The sequence below is a fragment of the Octopus sinensis genome, linkage group LG2 (assembly GCF_006345805.1).
Source record: "Octopus sinensis linkage group LG2, ASM634580v1, whole genome shotgun sequence".
Classification (NCBI taxonomy): Eukaryota; Metazoa; Mollusca; class Cephalopoda; order Octopoda; family Octopodidae; genus Octopus; species Octopus sinensis.
Genome location: NC_042998.1, coordinates 121,403,696 through 121,419,403, shown reverse-complemented (window position 1 = coordinate 121,419,403; position 15,708 = coordinate 121,403,696). Strand labels below are relative to the sequence as shown.

Sequence of the window (15,708 nt, the reverse complement as noted above, 5' to 3'; positions counted from 1 at the left end):
GTTTATTTGCTTCCATTATTGGTTGCATATTCTGGTGGACTATATCTGCCAACATTATGAAGTAACTTTGAGCCCCCAGAAACAGCTGTCGGACCTGTAACACCATACCTTTTCCCCTTTAATTTTCTGTCTTTGTACTCAGTAAATTTACCTTGTTAATGTATGAATATTTATATATTTCATACTTGAATATTCATCCTCAGAAAATTTTCAGTTTTTGCTTTCTCTCCATTTACAGTGTACATATTTTTTTTTTCTTTTATTGGTTTCAGTCATTTGACGAGGACATAAACATACCATCAGTTGTCAATGGTGGTGGGGGGAGAAACACAGATACACAAACATTCACACACATATATGTATATATGCCTGGCTTTTTTCTGTTTCCGTCTACCAAATCCACTTACAAGGCTTTAGTCAGCCCGAGGCTTTTGTAGAAGACACTTACCCAAGGTGCCACACAGTGAGACTTAACCCAAAACCATATGATTTGGAAGCAAGCTTCTTACCACATGTTTTGGATATCAAACCCAAGCAGTTTTATATTTTATTTGCATCATTCTCTCTCTCTTTCTCTTTCTTATATATATATATATATGTGTGTGTGTGTGGTGTGTGTGTGTGTGTGTGTAGATAGATAGATTGATTGGGTATTGACATTAGGGGAAGGGTTTTTGTGAAAATTAAGCTGGAGCCACTTTACTAACCATAAATTAAAGAATGGCAAATCATCTGGATTAGATGGAGTTTGTGTTGAAATGCTTCAAGCAGAGGTCAAAACATTACCAATTATTTTCCAAAGAATTTTACAAAATATCTGCCAGCCAGAAGGAGATCAAGAAGCAAACCAATCTGGAAAAGAAGGATTTGGAAGCTTAAGGACCCTTCACATGGTCAGAGATATAGGGACATCCTCATTGAGAAATTTAATGAGAGGGAGGAAGACCTACAAACTTGTGACTTAGAGGGCAACTGGGAATTCTTGCGAAACAGCTTGCTGAGTGGCACAGACTGAGTCTGTGGTTGGTGCAAAGTCCCTTCCAGACCTAGGATAACGTGGTGGTGGCACAATACTGTAGACAAAGCCACTACAGCAAAGAAACAGGCCTGTTGTAAGAGTGGGGGCAGCAGGAAACTGTATCAGATAGCCAGAAGGGAAGCTAGGAGACAGGTATATCTAGCCAAGGGAGAAGCAGAAAAAAAGAAGTGAGGATAAAAAATCTGAAGTGTTTCAGATTGCAAAACAGTGGGTGAGAGAAAATTGTGATGTCATAGGAGAAAAATGTGTCTGCATGGATGACAGAGCACATGCTTTTAATGAGACTGCAAAGAAAGAGGCTTGGAGATATCATTATGAAAGACTGCTAAACATGGAGAATAAATGGGAGGGGGGAAAGTGTTCCAAATATTGACCCGGTTGAGGGACCAGCTGCCCGAAAGAACAGTACTCTGGTAGATAAAGCAATTAGGGATATCAAGACAGGGAAAGCATCTGGCCCACCAGGAATCACTGCTGAGATGCTTAAATATATATGGTGGTGTGGGTTATGGTCTTTTCACCTGCATCGTAAACCAGGTAGTTCAAGAAGGAGGACTTCGAGAAACCTTTTGACAGAGTCCCCTGATCCCTTATCTAGGGGTCCATGGGGAAACTAGGGACACAAGAACAAACTAATAGAATAAGTACCAGGCTTATCAACATAAGAAAAAGCACTAGGCTGTCTCATATTTTTGTTTGCCCACTCAGTTGTATCTATCAATTTATCTTTGCATGTGTGTGTGTCTGTATATATCTCTATCTATCTATCTATATATATATATATATTATATATATATATATATATATATATATATATATATATATTATATATATATATAGATATGGGGGCCTTAACTCCCAAATTTTAGTAATTTCTTTTATGATCCAAAACTAGGTCAAGAGTACTGAATAGATCTTTATGAAATTTGGAAATTATATTCTATGCATAAGGGCCATAGCCCCCATGACAATTCATATATTTTGCTGTTGATGAAATTTCAACCATAGATCTTGGACACAAATGAAGTAATATTTCTAAAATTTCATCTTCTTACAAGTTAGAAAGAACCCTCCATAGGGACTTAACACCCACAATTTTGTCATTTTATCTAAGCAAAGATGAATACAGTTGTACTCTTGCAAGCTGTAGGGTCACCCAGCATAAAAGTTGAGCATTATTTCTAATTCAATGGTACAACAGTGTAACAGTTTGCTTTGGCATACACTTACATTGTGATTTCTACAATGTGGTGCATAAATTGTCAAGTAAATGAGAGGCATCTTTACCTCCACTGATTCAGTTGCAAAGTGTTGAGTAAAGTTATTTGATTGCAGACCTCCTTTCAATCTTTTTATTATCACTGGGTCACACATAGTCCCCAGGTGGTTACATTGATTTCAAGGCCTTCCCAGATGAGTGACTGGTTATTCAAAGACATTTATAGATTATAAATTTATTCTGTCCAGTTACGTATCAGTATTGTGGTCATTTGCAAACTCCAGAGGTGACACTTTCATTTCTCCTTAGCCCTCATGTCACACAGTTAATGTTTATTTCAGTTGGGTCATGCCCTTCCAATTGCTATAGAATTGTAATGCATCTTACGGCTGTGCCTGTCACCCACCCCGGTGAACGACCAGGCAGAAAAGGATAGGGGAGCCAAGGAAGCAGTAACTGGAAGCCCCCCTGTGCCAGTGGTCCTACAAAGGAATGGAGCCCTTACCCCATTAGAAAAATGGAAGAAAAAAGGACAGAAAACAAAAATAAAGAAGGAAAGGAAGGAAAAGGCAAAATAACCAAAACTGAAACCCTAACCCACCAAACAAACAACAGAAAACCCCATGGAGGACCCAATGCCACCCAAAACCCTACAGGAAAGAAGAAATCTGGAAGGCATCCAAGAACCTATAAATTTTACCTGCAGGGCAAATGTTGGCATGGGGAGGACGGCAAAAACTGCCGATTTGCCCACCCGACACCCTGCCAGAACTACAGGGGCCTTAAAGAGAAGAACTTTACTGAGGAAAGGCAAGAAATGTCTCCCAGGAAAACATTCAGAAAAGAAGCATGCTCCTCAGATGTTCTGCGAACCGCAGCAGCTGAGCAAGAGTCTTTTTTGTGCATGGCGCAAAAGATTGTCCAGCAGCTAACCTGGCTATGCCAAGCACAAAGAAGAAACCTTGCCCACCACTGTCAACAGACACAGGATGGCCTCCCCTAGCGTCTGCACAGTCGTCACCCCAATACTTTTACTAAATATTGGGGGCCTGTTGCATCAAAATAAAAGCAAAATTTCTTTCCTGGGAGATCTTACTGCATGCAACCAAGCCCTATGCATAGCACTCGTGGAAACTCACCTCAGCCCTGACATAGACGATGCAGAAGTACATGTACCAAACTATGCCATACTGCGAACAGACAGAAGGGAAAGGAGCCATGATGGAGTTGCTGTATACATCCGTGATTACCTCACACCCCAGGTCTTACTGTCATACTCAAATTCGGTATGTGACACTCTAATTGTATACATAAGACAACATAATATAGTCATATGCAATACATATTGCCCACCGGATGCTCCAAACCACATAGGCAAGTTTGAAGATTGCCTCACAAGAATTAAAGAAATCCTCATGAATCTGGAACACCACGTGACCATATTTCTTATGGGTGATTTCAACTTCCCCAACGTCAAATGGCCCGAAGGTCTCATACTCTCAGGAATGACTCATTGCACAGGTGGAGTCCCTGCTCAACCTCACCAATGCCTTATTCATGGAGCAAGTTGTACTCAAACCAACTAGGGCGAATAACATTCTGGATCTCTGCTTCACGAACAACATGGACATCATTCATGATGTGAAAGTGACACCGACACTGGGCTATAGACAACATAAAATCTAACCCCAGAGCTTTCTACAAGTTTGCCAAAGAAACAGCTACGGTGCACTATAGGATAGGGCCACTCCTTGAAAAAGATGGTACACTCACAGGAAATCCAATGAGGATAAGTGAAATACTAAAAGAGCAATTCAAAAGTATTTTCACTCCACCCCTAGGGCACTTTCAAGTCAGCAATCCAACTGACTTCTTTACCACTGCAGATATAAAATCAGAGGCAACAATGATTGATTACATCAATATAAAGGAAGACGATATAATAAGGGCTATAGATGAAATGAAAACAAACTCAGCTACTGGCCCCAATGAATTCTCAGCAATCCTTCTAAAAGTATGTAAGAGAGTCCTAGCAAGACCACTGCAGTTCCTCTTTCAGAGCTTCCTTGCAACTGGCAAACTTTCAAGAAAACTGAAGGTGCATAGTGTCTTCAGGGTTCTGTATTACCTATGAAACTTTTGTAAAATATGCCCTGTTCATAAAGGAGGTAGCAGAGCGGAGGCCAAGAACTACAGACCTATCTCTCTGACCTCACACATCAGCATGGTCATGGAATGAATAGTCAGAAGAAAACTAATCGCCTTCCTTGAAGAAAATGACTTGCTGTCTGACACCCAACATGGTTTCCGACCAGGAAGAAGCTGCCTTACTCAGCTCCTACAACAGTATGACTGGGTGCTGAAACAACTTCTCAACCACTCAAATGTGGAAGTGATATATCTCGACTTTGCAAAGGCCTTTGATAGAGTCGATCATGGAATGATATGTCACAAACTGCATGATCTTGGCATAGTTGGAAAATTGGGAGAATGGCTTCATAACTTTCTGAAGGATAGAAGTCAGGTGGTAGTAGCCAATGGGGCCACCTCCAATAGCATGCAAATAGTGAGTGGTGTCCCGCAAGGCACTGTTTTGGGACCACTGCTGTTCATAATGGCCCTCTCAGACATGCCCTCAGCCACGCAGAGAGCCATGATCACAAGTTATGCAGATGATACAAAAGTTTCATAGGTAATACAGAACCCTGAAGACACTATGCACCTGCAATGTGACCTGAACAAAATATACAAATGGGCTGAAAAGAATAGCATGCAGTTCAATGCTGAAAAGTTTCAAGCTTTATGCTTTCAGCATGCAAAACTAAATGCAATATCCAATAAATACACAGGACCTGGAGGGATTGCAATCCCAGAGGCACAATCAGTGCGAGACCTGGGTATTTACATGAGTAATGATGCAACCTTTCATGTGCATGTTGCTAAATTGGCAATGAAATGTAGGCAGCTGACCAGATGGATTCTTAGAGCTTTTGGAACAAGAGACCAGGAAACCATGATGGTCCTCTGGAGGACACTTGTCCTAAGCTACTTTGACTATTGCTCTCAGCTATGGTCACCAACCAGTGTCAAATTAATCTCAGAACTGGAGGCGATCCAACGAAGCTACACGAAGAAGATAGCCTCTGTGCAGCATTAAGCTGTTGGGAAAGACTCAAGAGATTAAGACTCTATTCCTTAGAGCGTAGGCGAGAAAGATATGCCATAATATACATCTGGAAGATCCCGGAAGGACTTGTCCCAAACTTTGGCATCGAGAGTTACACAAGTACTAGAACTGGGTGCCACTGCATAGTGCCAAGGACTCCAAATTTGCCATCAAGATGTAGGGCAAGATACTGTGATAGCCTGGGCTTCAGAGGTCCACAGCTCTTCAGTATCCTCCCGAAGGACCTGAGAGACCTGCATGGGGTGGATTCAGATGTCTTTAAAATAAAGCTGGACCTCTTCCTGTCAAGTGTCCCAGATGAACCAACTTCACGGCAGGAGATGCAGATGAGGGCAGCTGCATCAAACTCTCTCATGCACCAAATGACAATTGCTAAAAAGCATTCATGAAGTAAAATCATGTAGCAACACCGAATTGTGGTGCCCCAGCATAGCCACAGCTTGTGAGCTGAAACTAGATAAAATGAAAAAATGAAATATATATATATATACCTATAAATATATATACATAAAAATATATATATGTATACATAAAAATATATATATATATATACATATAAATAAATATATATATACATATATATTTACATATATATATATATATTTACATATATATATATATTTACATATATATATATATATATTTACATATATATTTACATATATATACATATATTTACATATATATATACATATATTTACATTATATATATATATATATTTACATATATATTTACATATATATATATATATTATATATATATATATACATATATTTACATATATATATACATATATGTATACATATATATTTACATATATGTATACATATATATATTTACTTACATATATATATATATACATATATTTACATATATATATATATATACACACACATATTATTTATTTATTTATATGCACGCACGCACGCTTTGACAAATTGAATAAAATGGTGCTGATCCAGTAGTTTCTCTTGAATTTCTCCGGCCTTTTGTCAGTTCCTCAAGCATGAAATGCAAAGCCACTCACTCGATAGACTTCTAATCGGCTGTCCTTCGCGAAGTTGCTTTCATATACATTGATTAATCTGACGGTATTGGAGCAGCCACTTATGTAAGGTGCCGTCCTGTTCGTTTGAAATCTGTTACATGTGTTTGCAAAGCGAACTCAAGCTCTTAGCTATGCGATTTCAATAAATGTGTTAGTTAAGTTCAGTGTGTATGTGTGTGTGTGTATATATATATATAATATATATATATATATATATATATATATATATATATATATATGGAGAGAAGTAAATTCCTACGCAGGAAAAAAATATAGGAGAATTTGCTTTTTGGTTTGAAAACGCACCTGGATCTGAAAACGTAGTAGTTTTTAAATGTTGTAATAAATTGAAACCGTTTGGGTATTTGAATAAATCCATTACAAAATTTAAAAACGACTACACGTTTTAAGATTCAGGTGCATTTGGAAAAGAAATCTCGTATATATATATTATGTGTGTGTGTGTGTGCACATATATACACACACACACATAAAAGATACATTTATAACAGATTAGGGCAACCTCGAGAAGTGGGCCGCATGAGGCATGGCAAAAGATTAGGCGGGTCGCACTAAAAAAAATTTTGTTAGGCATGCTATCCAGAAAGCACTACAAGCCGCATTCGCCTATGATTGATTTATAATTTTATACGTGTTATTATTTTGTTTTGTTCTATTTAGCTGTCGTAAGAATTATTCTATTTTTATTTCAAATCATAAGTATTTCGTAAGTTCCATTTCGAACGGAAAAGCTAGCCTGGTTTTTAGCAAGTTCTCTTTATATTCTTATTGTAACAATTTACCATTTTATTGTTGTAATTCAGTCGTAATTATGTATCCGTTACTCATCTGCTAGTTCTTGTTAAATTATCATTGCATCTTACTATCAGCCTTCCAGCTATTCTATTCTCACTCTGCCTCTTCTAAAATAACACATGGCCAACTTTACATGCAAAAATCCCACATCAACGGCGTACACACTCAGTCTTGTTCTGCGCTATTCTGTAAACGAACATCACCGGAATATAATATTTAAAGTTTAATTTGTAAGTCCAATTACGTATCTTAATAAAACGTGGAACTCGAAAATAAGAGCATGTGTTAGATTAGTGTTATAGTAAATAGCCTCAACAATTTTATATTCATTTGGATATAAATAACGGTAAACACTTACAATATTTTCATTTCGGTCATGAAAACGACTGAGAATACTAGTTTTATAAGTTGGATGTAAAAATTTGTTTGGATATCTTGAATGTTGTTTGCTCTTATTTTGTTCATCTATTTTACCGTTAGTTCCGCTTTCTACATATGACCGTCTGAGACCAACTTATACACACACTCACACATATATAAAATATTATATTATATTTATCATTGTCTTCTTACTTTGTATCTGCTACTAATAACAAATAGTCTCGATCTCGAGGTATTGTACAGAATATGACTTGGTAAATGCGTAGTTGGGTTGTGTTATAATAATCATCGATCTAATCTTTGTTGTCAGTAAGTATTGAAATATATGTGGATTAAAAGCATATACGTATATATATATACGTGCGCTCGTGAAGTTTCAAAGTCCTCGTTTTATACACATCTAATGAAAGTCTTCAGTGTTATTATCCAGTCTATTAAAAATCCCATCTTAGTTTTAGATTTGGTCTATCTATTCGTGACTAAAAGTAAAAATAAAATGGCACGAGTTTTCTTATAGGTTTTACAGATAGTGGGGTCGGAGAATACCAGTCGAAATGCCTCATCCATGCATTCCGAGTTCAAATCTCTGGATGTTTTGAAAAGCTCTCTCTTAAAGTGCTAAAGGAAAAAGATAGATTTTTTCCGAAGGAAAAGAATAGATCTTTTCCTTCGTTTTTATTATTGTTATTATTATATTTCTGTTTCATACCACAGAAATTGCAAAGTTTTTTGGAAAACTTTCAGGCTTTTTGTTTATTTTGCTTTTGTCTCCATTTTCGTACAGTTTCACTTTCCTATTAGGTGTGGGACTTAAAGGGATGTTCGGAAACACCTACAAATCCCATGTCGATTGATGATATTACCAGTCGATTAAATAGATTATGCCTTGTGTCTTTACTTGCCTTTCGGGTTGATAAAATAAAGTACCGGTCAAATGTTGGAGTTAATGTAATTGACTACCCCCCCTCTACCGCCTCCGTCCCCTTGCCCTTCCCCTCAAAATTCCTGACCTTGTACTTAAATCGATAATCATTATTATTATTATTGTCACTTTTACTCTCATTTCAAAGTTATCTCAATATTTACAGTTAAATCTTTACTTTTGCAGGAATTTTTCCCCGGCACATTTTAACACCAACCAGTGATGTATCCAGTAAGTTGAATTTTATTATTTATTTAGAGTGGGTGGGGCAAAATTTGTAATTTCTGATTTCATGTTATTTTTTCTCTATCTATTTGAAATCATTACATTGCAAGTATTGCATCACCTTTAGGAGTAAAAATTGGTCAGCATAGTTGTTGAAGTTAAGAGTTTGAAACATAGTCAAGTGACAAGTACTTTTTTTTTTTCATTTAAAGAAATTTTTCTTCATCTTTGACCAGATTGTAATTGAGGTTGCTAATAAAATATTTGAATAATTTTTGATGTTTAACAGTCAAAATCTTTTTCTCTGTTGGACTCCAAGTCAATTTTCTCCCACACTAACGCCTAATTTGATAATCTACAATTTAAAGGAAAAAGTTTTAAGTGGAACAAAATGAGTAATGACTAATTCCAATTTCTTCTTTTTAACTGCATGATCCGTAAATATATCGTGAAGATATATAAAAATATTTTTATGTCGAATTTCGTTAATTTCATGTCGTGTACCATTTTCCCATGATCCTCTTTCAATTTGACCTAGATATTTTAAATTTCTGTTGATTTCTGATCTTTCTAATGTCTCAGGATGGCAAATGTGATTATGGAGAAGTGAGGAAACAAATTTACCTTGGGTTGTCTTACTCATTTTGGTTCAGCTAAATTTGTCTTTTATATGTTCAAAGAAAATAGAGATAATTTTCTGAAATAGTGTTCAGATTATACTCTTTACTCTTTTACTTGTTTCAGTCATTTGACTGCAGCCATGCTGGAGCACCGCCTTTAGTCGAGCAAATCGACCCCAGGACTTATTCTTTGTAAGCCCAGTACTTATTCTATCGGTCTCTTTTGCCGAACCGCTAAGTGACGGGGACGTAAACACACCAGCATCGGTTGTCAAGCAATGCTAGGGGGACAAACACAGATACACAAACACATACACATACATATATACGACAGGCTTCTTTCAGTTTCCGTCTACCAAATCCACTCACAAGGCATTGGTCGGCCCAGGGCTATAGCAGAAGACACTTGCCCAAGATGCCAAGCAGTGGGACTGAACCCGGAACCATGTGGTTGGTTAGCAAGCTACTTACCACACAGCCACTTGGAGAAGGTTTAGTTGATATAGTTTCTGTAAGGTTGTGAACATTTGTAAAAGATATTTTTTCCTTCAAGTCAAAAATGCAGTGAATCTTACTCATTGTGCCCCTCTCCCCCATACTCTCTCTTTAGTTTTTGAAGTCATCAAACAAAAATGGTGCTTCTATATCTGGGAAGATGTTTTTGGAAAGTGATTCTTATAATAGTGTTTTATCTGTACAAGACTTTTGTCATAATGTGAAGATTATATAGCTGGCTTTGATGCCTTGTCATGACAAAAGCTCGAGTCAAAATATGTATAACATTCAAGTTTAACATGGAATAAGATCAAAATATGCATCGACACCCATACCTGCACTTATATATGTGTGTGCACATACATACATACATATCATCATCATCATTGTTGTTTAACATCTGCTTTCACTGCTGGCATGGGTTGGACAGTTTGAATGAGGACTGGTGAGCCAGAAGGCTGCGCCAGGCTTCAATCTGGATCTGGCAAAGTTTCTACAGCTGGATACCCTTCCTAACACCAACCACTCCGAGAGTGTAGTGGGTGCTTTTATGTGCTACTGGCATGAGAGCCAGTCAGGTGGTTCTGGCAACAACCACTCTCAAAAGGTGTTTTTTATGTGCTACCTGCACGGGAACCAGTCCGGCGGCACTGGTAACAACCATGCTCGAATGTTTTTTCACATGCCACTGGCACATGTGCCAGTTAGACAACGCTGGCATATATATATATAGACAGTTATATGTATCTGTATGCATGCATGCATACATACATAAAAGGCTACTTTACTGAGGTTTAAATTTTAATGAAAGGGCCTTGTTTTTAGGGTACATCCTGGCTCTTTCTCCATTGGTGAAAAATTTGAAAAATAAAACCAAGGAAACATAGTCACACAAACTTTGCCAATTTAACAACAATGAACACACCAGTTTGTTGTTTTCTCCTATTTTTTTGCCACTGCTACAAATAGCTTCTGCTCTGCTAAACTTCCAAACTAAACCAGATGAGCGATTTGAACAGGATTAGGTAGAATTGGTAGAGAGATGGCAAATTCAAAGAAGTAGAGATTCAGTTAATGTAATAAAAAAGACAATACACTATTGCAGTGAATCTGAAGTTATGTAGTTAGATGGAAGGTTTTTACCTAATAGGACACTTTGTTTCCGAAGTCTAAGATGTATGATATTAACTCATGAATGATATAGTGTAAGGTATATTCATGCTTAACAAAGTATAAGCACATTTTCTTGAATTGAATTAACTATTTCATTAACTTTAACAATAAGCATCAGCTTTTATGGGGTCTTTTTGGCCATGAGGAAGAATGTGGATCTCTAATAGTTATTAGGCTACCACTTCATTTTATATCTTGCTATCTTGGCTGGCATACAGTAGATACATAACAATAATAACCTTGATATTTTTTTGCCATTCTCTCCAAAGTGCTAGCTCCTTCAAAACTGCTTTATGTATTAGTTATTTCATCCATTATTTCTAATTCGTTCTAGAGGGCTCAGTTAACAATGACTTTACTGTAAAGTCCTAATTCGCAACCAAAGATTGTATAATAGGAGACAATTTGAGAAATGTGAACCCAATACATCAATTTAGTATACCAGTTAGAGACACTGCAGAGATTAATACTGTAGATCTATAGAATTTATTTAACCCATTAATGCATAAAATTTAATTTACATGATTACTAACACAATTATACATTACTTTTGATTGCGTATTTTTTGACTCCTGTTTGTGTGAAAAGAATTTGAGAATGATTTTGGTGGAAGAACAAAGTATCATTGAGAGGAAGATAAACAATGAATTGTCGAGAATGATGGGGGTGTAGTCAGTGATGGTTGTTGTGAAGAGAATGGGATGAGGTACTTTGATCATGTGCTGAGGAATGATGTGAGTAACTGTGTGAGAAGAGGAGTGAAAGGAAGTAGAGGAAGGGGAGACAGTGTGATCAAAGTTGATGGAAGAGGAAATTATGAAGGAAAGGGGGTTACTGATGTGTGTGGATGGAGAAGATAGGGCAAAGTGAAATAAGTCTGTCATAGAGACCTGCAACACTAATTCCTACTTTATCAGGGAAGATATTCTTATAATGCTTGGTGTGTATTGTAATATTATTATTATATTTATGCTGTATAGATCAGGCATGCTAAACCGTTTTTTTATACTATAAGATGTTGATGCATAATTCAAGAGTGGTTTCACTGATTTTCTAGCAGGTAGACTAACTATGCAGAGAGTCTGTTGTTGGCTCAGATGACTCCAAATTAAACACAGCTAATGCAGATCTTTCTGGATGCATTTATTTATTTCTTCAGTAGTTAAATACACTTCATCACAAGAATTCCCTCTTATATTTAGTTTTCATCATAAAAGATAATGAAAAAATTCTTTAGGGAAACCGGTATTAGTTCTTTGCTTTCACTCATTTCTATACATGAAGTTCCTACCTACTAATTACTTATCTCTATGGTGGAAGCCTTTATGATGTTACCTGATCTACTAGAAACAGTAACTAAATTTCCCTCAAGCTATGCTGTATCACCTTAAAAAAAGGACACATTGAAAATGTAGACCAGATTATAATAAAACAGTCCTTGAAAACTAGTGATATTCTGCATGAACAAAAAGTAATATAAACAGAATATGTTATATGACATGAGAAAGAAGTCTAATATTTCAAGTGTTTCCTCTTCAGAGAGAGAAAAAATTAGTCTTATTGATAGGCTAAGCATCCAAAATGTTAGACTTCTCATCTTCATGGTATAAAATATATTCCACTGTGTGGACTGTTTGTAGTCCTGGATATACTGAATAAAGAATCTATGCTGTTTATCATAGTTATGATCAATCAGAGTTGACCTGGGCTAAGTAATGACAATTGATTTTAAAGAAATATTTAAAAGACCTAGTATATATACATATATCTATAATTTAAAGGTATGTGGTTAGGAATTAAATCCTTGTGGATTTCATTTTATACATGTAGATTCTTTGCAATATTGTCCCACAACATGTAGACATTACTCATGCCACAATAAAGAACAGTTTAATTAAGGATTTTTATTCACAACAAATTTAATGTGTGTGAACTAAATTATAGCAACTGTGTGTATATTGTATAACTGTGACACTTGTGCATTGATGTGGAACATTTAAAGAAAATGCTATAGAATGAAATAAATTGTTTTGAAAGGCAGCTGTAAAATGGGTAGTAGTTACTTGTAAGTCATTGAACTCAGGTACGACATAGATTATACAGATGTGAAAGTATTGATAAAACATGAGGTAATCAGAGTGAAGTCAAATAAAGCAAATGAAATTGGTATCCAAATTGCAAGCAGCTAGTGGCAAAATTGTCTGTCTCTCTCTCTCACTTTCACTTAATTACACATGCCATGCAGGGCTACTTATGTATGTACGTATATCTATATATATAAAGATGAGAATCTGTGTCTATGTGAATCCCTGAAACTTGAGAACTACACTACCAATTTCATTCAAATTTTACACATGCCTTACTTAGGGTCCATGTAGTGTCATAGGCCCAAAAAATTTTTAAGTTCTGGTCTAGTGCGAGCCCGCAGCAATATCATATCTTCCCCATTTCAGTATTACGTGTTAAAAATAAAACAAAAGCATCTCTCTATTGTAATGTCAGATACTTTCACTTTAATACTGAAACTATTATATCACATATATACAGGCATGCATACATATATACATATATATATATAAATATGTGTGTGTATACATCTGTACATATGTATATACATATAGATGTACACATATATACACCCATACACACACATATACATAGGTGCAGGTGTGGCTGTGTGGTAACAAACTTGGTTTCAAAGCACATAGTCTTGGGTTCAGTCCCACTGTTTGGTGACTTGGCATGTGTCTTCTGCTATAGCCTCAGACCAACCAAAGCCTTGTCAGTGGATTTTGTAGACAGAAACTGAAAGAAATCAATCATATATATATATGTAAGTGTATGTGTGTCTGTCTGTGTTTCTCCCTCTTCACCACTGCTGTTTGTGTATTTACATTCCCATAACTTACTGGTTTGACAAGAAGAAACTGATAGAATAAGTACCAGCCTTATCAACATAAAAAAAAGCACTAGGCAGTGTCTCATATTTTTGTTTGCCTACTCAGTTGTATCTATCAATTTATCTTTGTGTGTGTGTGTATAATACACACACACACACATATATATATATACATGTATGTATATGTGCATATTCAGATCTATTATATCAAAGTCAATGTCTTTATGTGTGTTCATTTGTTATACATTCAAAAACTGCTGCACCGATCCTAGTGAAATTTGGAATCCAAAATCCAAGCCTAAGGAGAAGGGTAATGCTGTGTGTTTCATACAATTTCATGGATCCTTATGATATTTGGAACTTAGATTCAATGCGCATGGGCGAGTATAATGCAATATGTTTGGTTTGAATTTCAGATGGCTTAATGGGGGGCAGAACCCCCATGAAAATTCATAAATTTTCGATGTTGATGAAATTTCAACCGTGGGTAATTGACACACATCAAGAAGTATTCTAAAAGTTTCCACTTAATGATTATTTCAGTTGGGTCATGCCCTTCCAATTGCTATAGATTCGTGATGTATCTTATGGCTGTGCCTATCACCTGTATGGTGAGGAATCCTACATTGGGAGTGGTAACGACTAGGGTATGGTACCTGACTGCTTATTGTGATCATTCATCTTTTCGGTTCCTGTAGCTTTGCTCTTTTTTACAAACCCAGTGAACATAGATGTATTTCCTATTTCAAAGAAATTCAAACAATAGATGTAAGACCCAAGTTAAAAAGATTCTCAACAATTCAACTTCTCTGGTTGACATTAAGACACCCACCTGCAATCGGGGGCTTTAACTCCCACATTTTAGAGCTCCATGACCTTCCATTTTTCAGGAGCAAAATCCCTTTAACAGGTTCTATAAAATTGGAATTTTGGAATCTGCATATAAAAATCGGTAGTATGGGATACATGTGTCATGATTAGAAGTTTTTTAGGGTGTGTAAAGAGGGAAATGACCCTCATTTGCAATTTTGATGAAATTCGAATCACAGGTATTCCAGTTCATTACAGAAAAGTCTAATTCTTCAATTGCATGTAATAAGGGCACTGTCGGGTATCTCTGCTAGTGTGTCTGTGTATGTATATATACACTATCAGAGATACCCGGCATTGCCCGTGTTACATGTAATTGAAGAATTAGACTTTATATATATATATATATAAAATATAAGTTGTTACATATATAAATGTCCACCTGCTCCAGAAATTAAGAATAGATATGATGCATCATTATCATCATTTAATGTTTTTCATGGTGGCATGAGTTGAACAATTTGACAGTGTTCATTGATCTGAGTTTCATCAGGCCCAAATGTCGGCTTTGGCATGGCTTTGCTGGCTAATACCAACCACTTTTTTTTTTTTCCTGTAATACTGGTATTTTTGAGGTTACGAAATAACTTGCAAGACAAAGGAAAAAACTTCTCGGACTAAGTAGGGGGAGGTGATTTTATGCCAGTTGTTGAGGGCTAAGTGGTACAAGGACAGACATAGGTGTGTTGCTGTTGAGGAGTTACATGGCTACCCCACATTCTGCAAGGATGGATAAGAGTAACTGGAAGGGAGATAAAGATGGTGGTGACAGGGTGCCAGAATGTACCCTTAAGGTAAAAGATGTTGCTAGAC

General features: G+C 36.4%; 1 protein-coding gene across 6 annotated transcripts in view; it reads left to right on the top strand.

Moving 5' to 3' along the window:
- LOC115232613 (WD repeat-containing protein 5) overlaps window positions 1-15,708 on the top strand; it is a 46,172-nt gene that overhangs the window by 8,853 nt on the left and 21,611 nt on the right. For 3 of the 6 annotated variants that reach the window (XM_029802600.2, XM_036499134.1, XM_029802598.2), the window contains exon 2: window positions 8,800-8,844. In XM_029802600.2, coding sequence (XP_029658460.1) covers window positions 8,836-8,844 — 9 coding nt within the window. In that variant the 5' untranslated portion in view covers window positions 8,800-8,835. Of the gene's footprint in view, window positions 1-7,249; window positions 7,541-7,562; window positions 7,657-7,930; window positions 8,001-8,799; window positions 8,845-15,708 lie in introns of those variants that run through there. The other 3 variants (XM_029802599.2, XM_029802602.2, XM_036499133.1) reach the window with 3 other exon arrangements.